General features: G+C 40.7%; 1 protein-coding gene across 1 annotated transcript; it reads left to right on the plus strand.

Annotated features, from left to right (window-relative positions):
• The first annotated feature begins 1,430 nt into the window (after positions 1-1,430).
• Positions 1,431-17,996, plus strand: GARIN2 (golgi associated RAB2 interactor family member 2). Its single transcript, XM_027972263.3, has 5 exons — positions 1,431-1,599; positions 4,683-4,882; positions 5,755-6,289; positions 9,445-9,692; positions 17,891-17,996. The coding sequence occupies exons 1-5, from the start codon at positions 1,441-1,443 to the stop codon at positions 17,994-17,996; spliced, it is 1,248 nt and encodes a 415-aa protein (XP_027828064.3). The 5' UTR covers positions 1,431-1,440.
• Positions 17,997-19,291: the final 1,295 nt, after the last annotated feature.

Genomic DNA, 19,291 nt, shown 5'->3' on the forward strand with positions numbered 1-19,291 from the left:
AATGAGATAGCACACATAAAGCTGTTATAGCGTGCCACAAAGCAAGAACTAAATAAATGTGGTTGATTATTGTTTTCTATCCTCTCTGTTTCAGCTTGTCATTTTGTCTCTCTCTTTTATTCCTGAATGGTCTTTCTTCTGTCTCATTCTATTTACATTTTGGCTCCTCTGGACTATCACTTCCTCTTGGCTCATTTTACTTTCCCTGTGTTCATGTAAGATGCACTGAAGTTGGGATGGGGAGGGGACATTGTGTTGTCAACAGCAGAAGGTCTGATGGGAAATTCCCAGAGTCACATATTCATGGGCTATCAAGCAGGAGTGGTCTCTGTGCCCCTAAACTCTGGCTGGGATGGAGATGAGACATGTTCACTACCCTCTAGCCTGGCCAGGGAAAGGAAGAGAAGGATCTCTGAGAAAGGACTGAGGTGGAAATAAATCTTCAGGGCTTACCACTTGCCAATTAAGGACCCTTCCTCTGAACTGGCATGGAGTTTGTGAAGGGGAACAAGTGATCTTTTGAAGGCTTGAACAGTATTGCCTTCTGGGGCCTTCTTCCCTTGTTGGAATTCTGTGATTTCTGGCAGATGAAAGATCAAATCCCATGATGTAGAGCCACTGTGTGTGTTGAAGCAGTTGTGAGAGAGAGCAGAGACACAGCAGGAGATGCACAGCTGTCAGTGACTAGACAGAATCCACTGTCCACTAAGCCTCAGTCATAGCTGGATGTTTTAGGAAGAAATGGTCTCAGGTTAGTATGGCTTCGATACTCTACTCACAATAAAAGGGCTTGAGACCTGTGCAATACGGGGAGGATAGTGGTAGCATTTAGGAAGATAGAAAATAATGGTTTGGGTAGGGGGATATATGCTGAGAGTCCTCTCCTCACCACCCTAATTCCTGTTGCTAGCACAACACCCCAGACACTTTTTGTCACATGGATCTGATCCAGAGTCTTTGTAACCCTTATCATCCAACATTTTCTTTTTCACTTTCTTACTCTGTCTCTCCAGAGAGAGTAACCTACATGTAAGTGAAAGTGTTAGTCGCTCAGTCGTATCTGACTCTTTGCAACCCATGGACTACATAGCCCGCCAAGCTCCTCTGTCCATGGGTTTCTCCAGGCAAGAATATTGGAGTGAGTTGCCATTGCCTTCTCCAGGGGATCTTCCCAACCCAGGGATCAAACCTGGGTCTCCTACATTGCAGGCAGATTCTTTGCCATCTAAGCTAATAGGAAATATGTATGAGGGCAGGGGTATTATCAGTCTGATTCAGATGGATCTCCAGTGCTCAGCACAGTGCCTGGAATACCATCAATGTCGATCAAATATGTTGAATTAATGAATAAGAGCATTCTGTCGTATTCATTGTTTGTTCTCTGTCTCTATTCATTGGACGTCTATTCCTTCATTTTCCTGAGGTTTATACATAAGCACAATGAAGAAGAGTAACAGAAAATCTCCCACAAGGATCGATGAGAAAGATGACATCTGTGTCCCAGACTCCAAGGATCCAGGAGAGCTTCAAAATATGTTGAATGGAGGAGAATACGCGCCTTTTGTATCTCCTCCCATATTAGAGAGCAATTTTATCCAGGTAAATGATAATTAAACCCTGAATTAAGTTCCAATAACCTCAATAATTAATTTTCTCAAAGACAATGAAAAAGGTTGGAAAAATTGTTTTAATATTTTAAAAGGCATTGTGTGATAGAATGAAAGGGGATAGTTTGGGAACTTCAAACAATCTAAATTAATTATAACGTAAAAGGAAAATTCATTTCAAATTTCCTCAACAAACTCTAACCTAGAAATTCTGTCCCAACTCTACTGAAATTATTCTATAATCTTCCCAAAATTATACAAAGAAAGTATAATTATTTTAAAATATTCTACCACAGAGAAGCATTCAGATAACTTCTTTCTTAACTTAGGAGACATTTTAAAGGATAATATCTACGACACAACTAGGGATTAAAATGCATTTTCCTTCTTAGTTTTGAAGGAAACTATGCTTGTTAAATTGTACCAAGGAGAGAAGTTTCCTTCTCCTAAAAATGTACCTACATTAATGAAACTACGCTTCAATGCATTTGGGAGCAGTTCTAAATTTCCTCTAAACATTCAACATTAAACCATTCAGACCGAGGGTTCCATATGGTCCGATGGTTATGATTCAGGCCTTCCACTGCAGGGGCACATTTTTGACCCCCCTGGTCCTGGAAGTTTCGCATGCTCTGAGGTGCCGAAAAAGAAAAGAAAAAAAAATCCAGACAGAGAAATGGAGAACTGAATTAAATGATGTAGGGCCTACCCTGAAACCTCTTAAGGTGTCACAACCAAGTCGAACACAAAACACACCCATTTAAGCAGCTCCCCAGCTGATTCTACAAAGAAATGACAACATGCACATGTCCTCTGCACTGATAGGAGAGCTCTTCACCTCTAAGAAGTCGTAGGGAGGGAGGTGACGCCTCAAAAAATACTAATGTTTAAGTCATACCCCAAAACGCATGTGATGTCATGTTTTGATTTAATTCACCTTCTGTGTGCTTCTTTCCTAATAATCTTTTTATTTTTCTTCTGCACCTTTCTCAAATAAGCATTTTCGAGCTTTAATGAACACTGGGGTGGTGGTGCAGTCAGCTTTCGATAACTTAGATATTTCCCCATGTCATAACTAGATAAGTTACTCCCTTCAACACACACAACCTCTTGTGATTACTATGTCTTTGGCAGCAAGTTATCAAGGACCTGATTCAAGTGTGAGCGAAAAAGAACACTGATTATCTCAAGTAAAGTGGTGGCTCAGATGTAAGGAGTCTGCCTGCAATGCAGGAGACCCAGGTTTGATCCCTGAGTCGGGAAGACCCCCTGGAGAAGGGAATGGCTACCCACTCCAGTATTCTTGCCTGGAGAATCTCATTGGCAGAGGAGCCTGGTGGGCTATTGTCCATGGGGTCACAAAGAGCTGGGCACAACTGAGCGACTAACGCAGATACAGATTGAAAGAACCGCAGGGCTGCGACTCATTTGCAGGACCCATCAGGGTCCCAGCTTCTCTCTTTTTGTCCTGTTACCTACAAATTTCTCCCTTCAGGACATCACGTGTGAGCAGGACGTGACAGCTGCCAGCAACAGAAGGGGCATCTCATCTCTGCAACTGTGAGAGCTGAGAACCCTTTCCCAGAGCCACCAGGAGGCTTGGTCCCATGGGACAGGCCTGAGTCACATGCCCCTGCAGAGAGCAATCACTGGCCAGGGGATGGGACCACCATGACTAGTTTGGGTGGATGAGGAGTTCACTCATTAGCTGGGGGCACCATCCCTGAGGGGTGGATCCTGGACAAAACCAGAATTCTATTAATCAGGAAGAATAGGAGCATGGCTTTGGGTAGGTAATCAATAGTGTAGGCTGCAATCTCCTTCTAAATAGATTTGGTTTTCGGTAATTTACTTTTTTGCATCAGTTAATATGCAGCTGAGAAACCAAGTGTTTTCCCTCTCTGGCTTCCTTCACACCCCTGTCCACCCACTTTCCGGTCTCCTCCTCCTCCAGCCAGCAGAGATTCTCCTGGGTGCCCAGCCAGTCCATGTGCCACGTTGCTCAGGTCTGATTTAGAGGCCCTTCCTCCAGGGACCTTTTCTGACACTATGGCCAGGGTGTACCGAGCTGGCTGATTGGTAAGAGTTCAGAAAGTTTACAAGTCGGTTGTTAAACACAGACATCATTAAGAATTAAATAGCATAACCTTATAAATAAAACTATATTCAAAACAAAGGCAACAAATACTCAAAATTCATCATTCATTCTACTACATTTTACTATTATCTTGGGGTTATGGATACAAGAGTTTGACTTCTGTGAGAACCAATTGGCTGTGTGGAGTACAACATAGAACAGTATATGACTGTAAATTGTTTGCTACAATTTATAATAAACTTATATCTTCTCTGAGAAAGGTAATTACACACGTACCTGCCTTCTTTCCCACTAAGTCAAGTTTTCTGTCATGCACCCCACAGCACAGTACCCTGAACTTGTGCTCAATAACACTTAAGACACTTAGTGACATACTTGTTTAATGTTCATCTTCCCCAGTGGACCACAGAGATCAGGGACCATGTGATATCTCCAAGAAGTCACATAAGCAACAGCATCATGGTTCAGTTCAGTTCAGTTCAGTTGCTCAGTTGTATCTGACTCTTGGCAACCCCATGAATCGCAGCACGCCTGGCCTCCCTGTCCATCACCAACTCCTGGAGTTTTCTCAAACTCAAGTTCACCACTGAGTTGGTGATGCCACCCAACCATCTCATCCTCTGTCGTCCCCTTCTCCTCCCGCCTTCAATCTCTCCCAGCATCTGGATCTTTTCCAATGAGTCAGCTCTTTGCATCAGGTGGCCAAAGTATTGGAGTTTCAGCTTCACCACCAGTCCTTCCAGTGAACACCCAGGACTGATCTCCTCTAGGATGGACTGGTTGGATTCCCTTGCAGTCCAAGGGACTCTCAAGAGTCTTCTCCAACACCACAGTTCAAAAGCATCAGTTCTTCGGCACTCAGCTTTCTTTATAGCATCATAGTTCATCTCTCCTTTCTTCCTACACTGTTTGGGTAAGTGAGGTTGTTGAGGCCACAGACCTTATCAGAACTTCCCTCTTCCTCTTCTCTGCCTCAGGTCAACAGGAGAGGTGAATCCATTTACCTTCATAACCGAGCCAACTGGGTGACCGTAGGCATCTGCTCTTCCAGTCCCACCATCAAGACCCCTAACGTGATGTTGCTGGCTCATCTAACACCCACCGCCCAGAAAGATTCAGAACCCCTATTTAAAAGCCTCCTGACATCTCCTTCTCCAGAAAATCTGGTGCTTACCAGGTGAGTTACAAAGGAAAGAGGTTCACGACCTGTCAGAAAAAGACCCTTTACCCCGGAGGAGATGAGACTAGAAACACAGATGGGAAGTGCTCCACATCTGTTTCCTGCTACAGATGACAGACTCACATCCTTAGAGTCCGGGGAGGCAGTCTGACAACCTGGCAGTCAAAACAAGTGGTTCACCTTTAACTTCTCAAAAATTAACCCTAGGGGACTTCCTCGGTGGTCCAGTGGCTAAGACTCCACACTCCCAATGCAGACACTTGGGTTCAGTCCCTGTTCAGGGAATAAAGGTCCCACATGCTGCAGCTAAGACCTGGCACAACCAAATTAATTAATTAATTATATAAAATGAAGCCTGGCATGCTGCTGTCAATGGGGTCGCGAAGAGTCAGACATGACTGAGCGACTGAACTGAACTGAATGATCAGGAACTTCCTCCCCCACCATCCCAACTTCCATCAGGATTAGTTCTGTTCTTGTCTCAATCCACCAACTTGCTGTAGGACCCACAGCAAACCACTCTCAGTCTCAACCTTGCAGGACTAACTAAATGGGACAACTTCTCCTGAATAAGTAATAAATAGCTGATGTACTAGTTGATAATCTTAGGAGTATGATTCAGGTGAGTTGGTCTTCAGGAGCCTGATTATATGTATGAAAAATCAAGGTTTTTAGCCTCAAAAGCCATGAGCCAGACCTGGGAACATGTGGCCACAAGAAGGTCCTGCCCCATCCCACGCCAGCTCCTCCCCAAACCTGTTTGAGAGACACACCTGGTGTCCTGTCTCGCCCCACAAACATCTACAACAGGAAAGGCCTTGTGACAGTTTCCAATCAGGCCTCCAGATGATATTTGCATTTGTCTGCAGGTTTCTCCCTCTGCAGTTTGTGACTCTCTCTGTACATGATGCCGAGAATATGCGCATCAAAGTAAAGCTGGTGAGTGGCCGAGCCTACTACCTACAGCTCTGCGCCCCTGCATGCAAACAAGACACCCTGTTCTGTCAGTGGGTAGAGCTCATCTCCCTCTTGAATAAGGAGAAAGCCAAAGCTTCCAAAGTGTCGGAAGTCTCCAGCCTCTCAGAAATCACAAACAGCACAGACATCACAGGCTCAGTGGACATCATGGATATAGCAGCTTTCCCCGCCATACAGACCTCACACCTGTCCACATGTTCAAACCCCAACAACGATGTAGAAAGCATCGATTTCTCGGAATTCACAGACATCACCGATGTCACCGACGTCACAGATATTCCAGAAAATGAGGTCACTGAGGCCCCAGATATAAATATTGTCACAGAAGTCACGGAAGTCACAGACATCTGTGAAGTCACAGCAAGCTCAGGGGTCAGAGTGGTGTTTGAAAATGATGACATACTCAAGGCCAAGCAAGAGGAAAAGGTATGTGACGTGGAAGACTTTCATTCTCTGATAATTACTCTCTTTCACTCTCTTTGGTGAGCTTCATGACATTGATTATTGAAATAGTATGGAACTTACTCTGATTAACCTAACATTAAGAATGAGATCTGATCCCTGAACCCCTGCATAAAAGAGTTATAAGATGTCCCCTGAAATAGGCAGTGACCATCCATACCATAAAACTTAACCCTGTATCAGGAGGCATGGGAGGATAAAAAGAACTTTGGTATCAGAGTCAGAAATCCTGGGTTGGAATCCTTCCCTGCTGGCTTCGCGTTAGTTTGGCCGAGTCACTGAACATGCACCTCTCAAATGAGAATATTAATATCATGTAAGGGTCATATTAAGGTTTAAATGTGCACAAATGTATGAAGTACACTGAAGGATGGGATGAAATTTCAATCAGTAAAAGTGAGGATGAAAATAAGAAAATAAATTCCCCAAAGAAGTGAGCAGCTTTAGAAATGGCCAGAAAGTAGAAAAACACAGAGCCATATCCAACAATATATCAGTTTGGCTGCAGCATAATATATATGGAAAATATTAAGATATAGGATTGGAAAATTGCTTGCAAATCTTAAATGCCAAAATAAGAAGTGTAGACTCAGTCTTTGAACAAACCTTAGCCACCAAAGCTCTGTGTAAGGGAATGAAGGGGCTGTGTTTTTAAAAGATTATTCTGATGGCAGGACGGATTGTAGGTAAAGAGATTGGTGTGTAGACTGTAGCTGAGAAATCCCCACAGGGCCCAGGACAGAAAAACAACAGAGGGCAAAGATGGACATTTCACAGAAGAGACCACTAGCTACTAAGGTTAGCGGAAAAGCTTAACCTCACTAGTAATAAGAAAATGCAAACAAAAAAATATTTCATCCATAAAGCTGCTAAATAAGAGATCAACACAGTCAGCATTAGTAAAGTTGGGGTCATCTTGGAGTTTCTAAAGATTCATGGCAGGGTGAGAATTAGAACAAACTTTCCTGAAACCATTATGAGTCAAGAACCTAGAAATGTTGACACCCTTTGACTCAGTGATTTCACTTTTAAGAATCTTTCTTAAGGAATTAGTGAAGTCGCTCAGTCGTGCCCAACTCTTTGTGACCCCATGGATTGTAGCCTGCACCAAGCTCCTCCGTCCATGGGATTTTCAAGGCAAGAGTACTGGAGTGGGTTGCCATTTCCTTCTCCAGGGAATCTCCCCTACCCAGGGATTGAACCCGGGCCTCTCACATTGTAAGATTAATCTTAAGGAATTAATCATCAATAAGAATGAGGATCTAGCTATAAAGATGTTAATTGTACCACATCTATACTATGTTTATAAAAATAAAATAATGATAATGAAGAAGTAACCTAAACATCCACCACAGAGGAAGGGCTAAATGAATTTAAACCATAAAGGGCGTGTGCCATGTTTATATCATTCAGGAGCAACCAAAGTGACGGACAAGACTATATCCACTCAGTAAATACTGGTTAAATGAACAAGTACTCTGTAGCTGCTAAAACTGTTGGAGAATTTTTCTTTACTTGGAAAAATGTATATGATATAAAGCTGAATGAAACATGAACTGGAAGTTACCATCCTTATTACACAAAAATGCAAGTGTATTCATAGATAATAGGAGGGAGAGAAAGTCGTGTTGTTAATAGTTATTTCTGGGCTTCCCTGATAGCTCAGTTGGTAAAGAATCCGCCTGCAATGCAAGAGACTCCAGTCCAATTCTTGGGTTGGGAAGATCCTTTGGAGAAGGGATAGGCTACCCACTCCAGTATTCTTGGGCTTCCCTTGTGGCTCAGCTGGTAAAGAATCTGCCTGCAATGCAGGAAGAATCCGCCTGCAGTGCGGGAAAACTGGGTTCGATCCCTGGGTTGGGAAGATCCCTGGAGAAGGGAAAGGCTACCCACTCCAGTATTCTGGCCTAGAGATTTCCATGGACTGTATACTCCATGGGGTTCCAAAAGTCAGACACGACTGAGCAACTTTCACGTCCTTATTACATAAAAATGCAAGTGTATACACAGACAATAGGAGAGGGGAAAGTCATATTGTTAATAATTTATTCCTAGGTTGTGGTCTTATAAGCAATTGATGTTTTCTTCTTTACAGGTTTCTGAATGTTCTGCTTCTTATAATAAAAATAATTTTTATTTAGAAAAATTCAAGTAGCTTTACAAAGTTTTTAATAACATAGGGAGATTTTTATAATAAATTTTAAAGTGAAAAAAATATGGTGGGCTACAGCACTGCAATACGATCACAAAACAGGCACATTCAAAATAAATAAATGGAGAAAAAGACCAGAATGAAATGTACCCCAGTAGTTATTTCTGGCCTGTGGCATCAAGAAGCAATAATTTTCTCCCTTTCACTGTATATCTTTTAGGATTTTCTAAATAGTCTATGAAATATATATGTTACTTTCATTGTCAGAAAAAATGTTTAATTTTTAAAGAAGATTACTGCATTATTTTCAAAGAACAGTATAGAGGTAGTGGACTAGGTAATGACAAAAGGGGGAAGAATGTGCAGATGTCAGGGATATTAGACAAAATCTTTCAGACCAGCTGGCCTATGGCTCTGAGGCCTGAGAGAGAGTCTAGGGGAGGCGAGGAGCAGCAGAGCAGTGGTACTAAAAACAGACGCCGGGGCACTAGGAGACCGGCTGAGATACTAGAATACTAAAGTTTAGGTCTTTTGAAAAACAGACTCTTTAGTATTTTTATGAACCTCCAACTCCCGTCACCTATTAGATGCTCTTAAGTCAAGAGCAACTTTGGATGGGGAACAATCGGCAGCAAGACATTTCTAGAAAACCTTCCTTTCCCTGCCAGTTGAGGGAGAGGAAGCCCTGTGACTGAGTCCTAATTTTCCTTCTTGAGGTGCCAGTGGTGTGTGTGACTGTGTGAGGTTTCGAGTGTGCTGTGTCAGGTCCCCACGCCGCCAGCCTCCAGTGCCCACCTAGGCTCCTCTCAACAGCTGTGCAACACCAAGCCTCATCCCTTCATCACCGTGCTTGTGCACTCGAGGGCCCTCAGTAAATATGAATGACATGATTACTGCTTCGTAAATAATCTGTTTCTGTGTGATGCTCTTCTGTTACCTGATTTGCTGCTGCTTGTTATTTTCAAAGGAAAAAATGGAAAACATTCTGAAGTCTGGGTGTTTACGAGATACAAAAAGTAAGAATGAGTTTAGAGAATCCTCAAAACATGTCACCATCTCAAACCTAACACTGACTTTCGAAGGTGAAAGATGTTTTCAAACTACCTTGACTCCAGAAGAAGATGAGACAGACAAATCCAAAGAGATGAGCAACAGACCCTCCGAAATAAGGACAATGGACTCTGAAAGCACAACTCTCAAGGCTGAAGAATCCAGGTATGTGAAGCAGGGAGATGCCAAATGATGCTAAGATATGAAAAACGTAAATAAGTGCATGCTTTAAAGTCCCTGCAGGACTTCCCTGGGAGTCTGTTGGTTAACACTATACCCTTCCAATCTAGGGGGCTTGGGTTGAATCCCTGGTTAGGGAAATAAGATCCCACATGCTGTGTGGTTAGACCAAAAATAAAGGAAAAGTAAATAAAGTCCCTGCAACTCAGGCATTTGTCATGGAAGATTCTCAGACATACGAATGACGTATGAATGATGACATAATCTCAGACATATGAATGATAACATAATCAACTCAATAATCCACATTTGGTTTAACCTTGTCTAATTTTTATTTTCACACCAACTTCTTACACCATTCAGTTGGCATTCTGAGCTATCTGCCTGGTATAGATGGTGTGTGCTGAAGGAAATAAAATGGAATCATGGTGTCCACACTTTGGAGTTAGGGCCATTGATTATCTGGAGTAATTATGGGTACTTTTATCTTTACACTTCTATTTTCTTCTTTACATGTCCCTTACACTTTTCTACACTTCCAATGAATAACTGAATAATCTGAAAAAATATTTTTATAATTATAAATTACAAGATGAATGTGAGAGACACTGTGGTATTATAAAAATAAAAGTTAATATGTTTATTCTGGAGTAACAGCTATCAAGAAACCAGAGAAAATCATAGAGATCTAAATGCTATGTTAGCAAGAATGAAAATCAGGAATGTAATGAACTATGTCTAAGTTATTTTTAAATATAAAAAGGAACAGGGGAAAACAGGGAAACAAACTTTTTAAAGGTATGAGTCATTCATTCATTCAATAATATTTACTGACCATCTTCTATGTGCTGGAGACTGGGCATACATCAGTGAAAATAAGTCATGCAGAGTTTCATTCTAGTGAAGGGTATAGATAATAATCAAATAGAGTGTATTATGCCAGCTGGAATGTGCTGTGAGAAAACAAAAAGTAACAAGCATCTGAGGGGGGAGTAGGTCTATTTTATATAAGTGGTCAGGGACTGCTTCTCTGAGGAAGGGCAGAGATCTGAAGAAACGGTGGAGCACTGGTGGAATGGAGTTTCAAGATGACTGACTGTGTAACAGTTATAAGAGGGCCATGTTAGGTGTTCAGTAAATGGTCAAGATTGTCACTATTAATTCATTTCCAACACCAAGGATAAGAGAAAGTTACCTGTTCTGTCAGGAAAAAAATCTTAATCGACTGAGGAGTAATCGTTCAAAACTCTCTTTTTCACCTCCTTTCCCAGCTAAGTAGGGATCCAGGGAAGCAAAGGAATATGGATGATCCTTAGAAGATTCACAAACCTTGAAGTCAGAGTAACATTTTTTTACTCTTTAGCTCCTGGGCAGCCACGTTTCTCACAGTTCTAGAGCCTCTACATCCAAGTGTCAATACACTCCAGGTGTTGCTGGATCTCGATTATGATTTCAATGGTCAATTTCAATTCAATTTCAATATGATTTCAATTTCAATTTCAAATTTTGATTTTGGTGGTCTGCTTAAGCAAAGCGTTGTGTCCTAGCAAGGGTTTCTATATCAGTGGTTCTTAATGTGTGGCTGGTAAATTCTTGAGATGGGCTCATCATTTTGTGTTGTAATAAGCCTCCAAGTAGTTCTAGTATACAACCATGTTTGAGGACTGTTGCCTTATGAGAAGCCAGTCCTAGAAACACAGTCGGATTGAGCAAGGAGTCCTCTCTTGTGAGCGCTTCTTCTAAGGCCCAAGAACCAAAATGAGGGTTTCTCTTCATAGCCATAGGAAGAACTATCAGTTCAAATTCAAGGAAGTCCACTTCAGAAAATTTTCCTATATGACCAGATGTTCTGAAATTTGCATTAAAAAGTATATTTAAAATCAATTCACTGTACTTTCTTCTCTGATCGCCACAGCTGCTGCTCCTGCTGCTAAGTCGCTTCAGTTGTGTCCGACTCTGTGTGATCCCAGAGATGGCAGCCCACCAGGCTCCCCGATCCCTGGGATTCTCCAGGCAAGAACACTGGAGTGGGTTGCCATTTCCTTCTCCAATGCATGAAAATGAAAAGTGAAAGTGAAGTCGCTCAGTCGTGTCCGACTCAGCGACCCCATGGAATGCAGCCTACCAGGCTCCTCCGTCCATGGGATTTTCCAGGCAAGAGTACTGGAGTGGGGTGCCATTGCCTTCTCCAATTGCCACAGCTAGGCCTTCCAAAATTATGTTGAATTAAAGTGGTGAGAGTGGACATACTTGTCTTGTTTCCTGATCTTAAAAGAAATGCTTCCAGCTTTTCACCACTGAGGGTAATGTTAATTGTGGGTTTTTCATTCTTTGTTGTTCAGTTACTCAGTTGTGTTCAACTTTTTGGGACCCCATGGACTGCAGCATACCAGGCTTCCCTGTCCATCACCATCTCCTGGAGCTTGCTCCAATTCATGTCCATTGAGTCGGTGATGCCATCCAACCATCTCGCCCTCTGTCGTCCTCTTCTCATGCCTTCCCAGCCTCAGGGTCTTTTCTAATGAGTCAGCTCGTCGCATCAGGTGCCCAAAGTATTGGAACTTCAGCATCAGTCCTTCCAATGAATATTTAAGATTGATTTCCTTTAGGATTGACTGGTTTAATCTCCTTGCAGTCTTAGCCTTTATTCAGTTCAGTTCAGTTCAGTCGCTAGTTGTATCTGACTCTTTGCCACCCCATGGACTGCAGCAAAGCCTGGCCTCCCTGTCCATCGCCAACTCCCGGAGTTTACTCAACTCATGTCCATTGAGTTGGTGATTCCATCCAACCATCTCATCCTCTGTCATCCCCTTCTCCTCCCGCCTTCAATCTTTCCTAGCATCTGGGTCTTTTCCAGTGAGTCAGTTCTTCGCATCAGGTGGCCAAACTGTTGAAGTTTCAGCTTCAACATCAGTCCTTCAATGAACATTCAGGACTGATTTCTTTTAGGATGGACTGGTTGGATCTTGCAGTCCAAGGGACTCTCAAGAGTCTTATCCAACACCACAATTCAAAAGCATAAATTCTTCAGCGCTCAGCTTTCTTTATAGTCCAACAGTCACATCCATGCATGACTACTGGAAAAACCATAGCCTTGACTAGACGGACCTTTGTTGGCAAAGTAATGGTCTTTATTCAGTTGAGGTAAATTCCCTCTATGCCCAGCTCCTGGAGTTTTATCATAACTGAGTGTTGAGTTTTGTCAAAAATTTTCTGCATCTACTGAGATGATCATATGGTTTTTATTCTTCAATCTGTTGATGTGGTATATCACACTGAATATTGGGAAAATCCTTGCATCCCTGGGATAAATCCCACTTAACTGTGGTTAATGATCCTTTTAATGCACTGTTAGGTTTGGTTGGCTAGTATTTTGTTGAGGGTTTCTGTGTCTATGTTCATCAGTGATATTAGCCTGTAATTTTCTCTCTTTTTTGTGGTATCTTTGTCTGATTTCGGTATCAGGGTGTTGCTGCTGCTGCTGCTGCTAAGTCGCTTCAGTCGTGTCCGACTCTGTGCGACCCCATAGACTGCAGCCCACCAGGCTCCCCCGTCCCTGGGATTCTCCAGGCAAGAACACTAGAGTGGGTTGCCATTTCCTTCTCCAATGCATGAAAGTGAAAAGTGAAAATGAAGTCGTGTCTGACTCTTTGCGACCCCATGGACTGCAGCCTACCAGGCTCCTCCATCCATGGGATTTTCCAGGCAAGAGTACTGGAGTGGGGTGCCATTGCCTTCTCCAATCAGGGTGTTGGTGGACCTCATAAAATGAGTTTGAGGGTATTCTTCTAAAATTTTTTGCAATAGCTTCAGAAGCATAGGTGTTAGCTCTTCTGTAAATGTTTAATAGAATTAATCTGTGAGGCCATCTGGTCCCAGACTTTTGTTTGTTGGGCGTTTTCTAATCACAGATTCAATTTCAGCACTTGTGTTTGGTCTGCTTATATTTTCTATTTCTTTCTAGTTCAGTCCTGGGAAATTGTACCTTTCCAAGAATTTGTCCATTTCTTCTAGGTTGTCCATTTTTTGGCATGCTTCTAGTAGTCTCTTATGATCTTCTGTATTTCTGTGAGGTCAGCTTTATTTTTTTCATTTCTAATTTTATTGATTTGAGCTCTCTCACTTTTTTTCTTGAGTCTGGCTAAAGGTTTATCAATTATGTTTATCCTTTCAAGGAACCAGCTTTTAGCTTCATTGATCTTTTATTTTGTTTTCTTCATCTCTCATTTATTTCTGCTCAGATCTTTATGATTTCTTTCCTTCTACTAACTTTTGATTTTGTTTGTTCTTCCTCTAGCTGCTTTAGGTATAAGGTTAGGTTTGTTCATTTGAAGTTTTTGTTGTTTCTCGAGGTATGATTGTATTTCTATGAACTTTCCTGTTAGAATTGCTTTTGTTGCACCCTATAGATTTTGGGTCATCATATTTTTGTTTTTATTTATCTCTAGGCATTTTAAAAATTTCCTCTGATTTCTTCAGCAATCCATTATTTGTTTAGTAGCATATTGTTCAGTTTCCACATATTTGCATTTTTTGTAGGTTTTTTTTTTTTTTTGTAATTTCTAAGCTCATAGCACTGTAATCCAAACAAAAATACTTGAGATGATTTCAATTTTCTTGGCTTCTCTGGTAGCTCAAGTGGTAAAGATTCCGCTTGCATGGAAGCATATACATTACCGTCTGTAAAAGAGATAGCCGGTGGGAATTTGGTATATGACTCAGGGAACTCAAACCAGGGCTCTGGTTTGACCACCTAGAGCGGTGAGAGGTGGGAGGTGGGAGGGAGTTTTAAGAGAGAGGAAACATATGTATACCTATGGCTGATTCATGTTGATATATGGCAAAATCCAAGACTATTGTAAAGCAATTATCCTTCAATTAAAAATAAATAAAATTAAAAAGTAATCATCAGTCAGAAGGAGTGAGGGAAAGACAAAGAATGTAAGAAACAAAGGTATAGAAGCAGGTGCCACTCAACAGGAAATGTACTTTCTGCTATGTACAAGTATGACTTTCAGAGAAAAGCATACGATTTCTAAAAAACAAATGAGATAAAAATGAATCCATCCAGTCTAGCAATTTTTCCCAAACAGTAATTAATCAGGTGTGATCATTCTGACATCTTCCTCTGCTTTATTTCATTCAATATGTCTCAAATTCTGTCCTGCCCCCTGTCTAAGCTTTCAGAAACACACAATTTCAAAATCTTAACAAGGTGAACTGTTTAAATCATTTCAACTTCTTCTTTCCTCACCCTTTTGCAAATAATGGATGCCCTGAAGCACTGGATTAACTTTAGTGCCTTAAAAAAACTTTAAAAAATAATAAACATTTTTAAGATATAGTTTTAGATTTACAGAATAATCGAGCACGTGGTACATACAACCCGACACCCAGACCACTGCCGCCTCCTTGCCCTCCCTCATCCCGTCCCTCATCCTGTTTGCCCTGTTAGTAACACTTGCATAGTGTGGTACCTTTGTTAACAGTTAATGAACAGAACATATATTATTATTAACTATAGTCCCTAGTTTAAGGTTCACTCTCTGTCTTGTACAGTTTTATGGGTTTTGACATATGCACACTGACATGTATCCACTGTTACATACAGAAAAGCCTCACCTCCCTAAAAATTCTCTGAGCATTAGGCTGCTCGTAACATTTTAAAATGTTAAAAATTGTAAGGATGACTTGTTTCTAGGTTGAAGTGATCTGCAAGTGTGAATTTTTTTACTCTCACTGTTATGATCAGTATTAGAAATGAGAAAAATGAATGCCTATATAAATAGCAAAAATCTTAGGATTTTAAAGATTACGAAGGATCTTAGTCAGCAAATCCCAAAATCTTCCAGGCTCTGCCCTTTAGTCTCTCAGCTTCCTGTATCATTTATCTGCTGACTCTGCTGTAAAGAAAGAAAGAAATAGATTTAAAAAACAAAGCAAAAAATGAATTTTGGTTCTAACTAATCCTCTTAAGTCCAATGTAATCAAGCATAGATTATATTTTATTGCCTATTTACATCAGGAACATAATGACTAGCTAGAGCCTAATTTGAGAATGTTCATTATAATTGAAAGACATAATAAAATCAAAGAACAGAATGGGATTCACTGATACTTAGTCCTGGGATATTTGTAGGATTAAGTCAGGATACTGTGAGAGTGATAAATGAATTCTAGTGTATATTTTTCTTCTCCAAGACCATGGATTTCAGTGACACCTTTCTAACCGTGTACTTTGAAACAATGAAAAAAAAAAAATTAAACAATGACCTTGTTGAGTATTTTGCCCTCAAATTCATTGGCCTTTAAAATGTAAATTGAACAATTTAAATCTAGATGAGTGAAATACTATGGAAAGTTCTATAATGTCACTTTGGGTACTTTAGAAATGAAGGATTTACTTTATGGAGCATATATATTCCTTTTCATACCTTGGCAATAGTGTTACTGTGACTTTTCCCTTTGTTTTAAAGAGGATAATGGCAAGCTTCATTTTAGTTTGTGCCTCCTCTTTTAAAGCACACTTATTTGATACCTCTCAGTCTATTGAAAACTTTTATCATTAAACTCAACCTTATTTAAATCACCAGACCCATTTGGTAAAGGTTATAAGTATTTGCAAACTTCTCAGAAAATTACTACTTTAACCTTTACATTTGAAAGATTCACTAAAGAATTTGAACTGCATGAATTTGCCAGATCCTCTAAATGGATCAGAATTATTTCTCTGTATTTTATCTGAGAAGATATTATATAAGGATAATTATCCTTCCTATAACCTCTTACTCAAACAGCAAAACTTCCAAAATAGCTATTACAGTATAGCCAAGAAACAAAGATTTGGTGAAAATTAACTGACTTAAGTTGATATTTTAGCATTCAGTAGGTTAAGGAAATAAGTATTTTAATTACTGATTTTAATTTTAAAAGTCAGACATACAGGGACTTGCCAGGTGGTCCAGTGGTTAAGATTCCATGCTGCCAATACAGGAGGTTGGATACCTGGTCTGGGAACTAAGATCCCACAGGCCATGTAGCATGGTCAAAAAATTAAAAAATTTAAAAAAGGTATCAGGCATGCAGAAAATAGCCTTTATCCAAAGATATCTCTGAAAGTAAAATAGTCCAAAAAACTGACAGCTAGTCCCCTACTTTATATCCACTAAGCTGTAAGAAATTCTAATAACTTGGATGAATGATTGAGGTTATTCACCTAGAAGATTCCCATCAAGGCCACCAAGATTGTGATGAACAGCTAGCAGAGGTGGGCAACTGCAAACCCTGGCACCCATCCATTCCAGAATATACCCCACATGTCTACAAGAGCATATATTCCCAATGCAACTGACTCCATTTACAGAAATCCCTGAACAGCAGCAGTTAGCTTCTTTCAGTCTCAACCCCAAATGAGTTTTTAGGGTCTGGAGATGTAGCATGATAGGGATCCTTACAGCCTCATTGAGTGACAGGTGATAGCCATAATAAAAATAGATTATATGTAATTACATACAACTCATTTTTATGGCTTTTATAGGTTGGACAGCTTGCATGTTACATAAATTTAGGTAATTTTACTCTAAGATGTATTATAATGGATAATACCCTTGGCTGGGGCTTCCCACATGGCACTAGTGGTAAAGAACCCACCTGCCATTGCAGGAGATATAAGAATCGTGGGTCAGTCCCTGAGTTGGGAAGATCCCCTGGAGGAGGGCATGACAACCCTCTCCAGTATTCTTACCTGCAAAATCCCACGGACAGAGGAGCCTGGTGAGCTACAGTTCACAGGGTCGCATAGAGTTGGACATACTGAAACAACTTAGCAGGCACATGTGCACCCTTGGCTTACTAAATATATGTTATTACTACATTGGAAAATACTCTGATGCTGGGAGGGATTGGGGGCAGGAGGAGAAGGGGACGACAGAGGATGAGATGGCTGGATGGCATCACTGATTCGATGGACGTGAGTCTAAGTGAACTCTGGGAGTTGGTGATGGACAGGGAGGCCTGGCGTGCTGCGATTCATGGGGTCGCAAAGAGTCGGACACAACTGAGCGACTGAACTGAACTGAACTGAAGTACTTAGAGAATGGTTGTTTTCTCATACCTAGTAATTCTTTTCTAAATATTTGCGGTTATACTGGCCAAACTTTGAAATGTGCTATTTATTTTTACAGGAGCAGGAGAACTGATTCAGACACTTCAGGTATGGACCAAATCCCACCATATTTCTCTGTGATCCCTGGTATCAAGCAGTCACCTCAGGGCCCTAGAACAGAGTAGCTAAGAACAAAGGAATCGAGCCAAACATTTTGAGGCATTCCTTTTCCTGTCTTTGCTTCCTTTTGAGAGTCTGTCCTACAGAAACTGCCTCAAAGACTACATTCATGCTATCTTTCAAGCAGTAGGCAACAATTTGCTCTTTTCTGTGCTGATAGAGTTCCCTAGTTCCCAGGATCTCTAACTCGCAGGGCAGGAACCACTCCCAAGCTATTTCTGCAAGCGGAATCAAACATGATATGGCCTGTTACTCCTGCTGCTTTGGAAGGGCAGTGATCACAACTCAATCTCTTGGTGAATCTAAAATCTGCTAGCCCCTCTTTTCTTCCTGCTTGTGTCTTCGTCTTCTGCTTTGCTGTCAGGTGATAGAATTAACGTTTTCTTCTGGCAGCTTTTTCTTCACATATTCCCACATCTCGGGATCATTAACTGGTAACAGCTGTTTGAAGTAAAGGCTGTCATGTAAACACTAGTGGAGAGTTCTTCCCTTGCTTGCTGCTGCCCCACTTCTGAGTGACTGTCTAACCTCTGGGGAGGAGAAGAGACCTCTGCTCCAGTCATGCACATAAAAGAACATCATGGAAGGAACACAAAAAATCACATTTCACTGAACTTAAAAAGGAGGGAGAAAAATACCAGAAATACTTGAAGGTGTTTTTTTGTCACATTTGCAGGAGTCCTACAAAAGAAAAGAAAAGAAAATGATTGGTGGGGAGAACTAAATGGGAAAGGGGATCAATCTGTATTTTGGGGGGGAGCACATGCAGAAATATATAAAATTGTACACATGAAATTTATATAATGTTAAGTAAGTAAATATTAGCTCGAAGTTTTTTTTAAGCCAGTGATTATAGAAAAGCTGTTTATACAAATGGGATTCATCTTTGGGCCTTCCCACTGGACTCTACTATCTAAAAGTACCAGAGGAGCTTCACTATAATGTGGTTTTTACCTATATTCTAATCTATAGAACTGAACCTGAAAACAAATGCTATTATAGTTTATAAGAAAAATATAAAATTTCCCTCACAGTATACAGAATTTTCATCTATCAATTTCTATCCCAAATTTTATTTCAAAAAGAAATCAAATCTGTAAAAATTCCCAAGATATGCTATTATAGGCAAATATTTTCCTCTTATTTTCTAAAGGCAATATTAAATCTAGCAAAAGCCTTATAACTTAATACATAATTAGTAGCTGAGCATATAATTAGTACATTCTTCATACATTCTGAAGTACTCCTTATTTAAGCCATGGAAATTTAAAATTAATATAGGACATTGGTACTTTCATTT

This window comes from Ovis aries, chromosome 7, assembly GCF_016772045.2.
Source record: "Ovis aries strain OAR_USU_Benz2616 breed Rambouillet chromosome 7, ARS-UI_Ramb_v3.0, whole genome shotgun sequence".
Classification (NCBI taxonomy): Eukaryota; Metazoa; Chordata; class Mammalia; order Artiodactyla; family Bovidae; genus Ovis; species Ovis aries.

Bases quoted from the DNA above. Each gene is read 5' to 3' on its own strand.
- GARIN2 (XM_027972263.3), top strand. From the start codon at position 1,441: ATGAAGAAGAGTAACAGAAAATCTCCCACAAGGATCGATGAGAAAGAT. The intron at 1,600-4,682 runs GTAAATGATAAT...TCTCTGCCTCAG, and splicing joins TAGAGAGCAATTTTATCCAG to GTCAACAGGAGAGGTGAATC. The intron at 4,883-5,754 runs GTGAGTTACAAA...ATTTGTCTGCAG, and splicing joins GAAAATCTGGTGCTTACCAG to GTTTCTCCCTCTGCAGTTTG.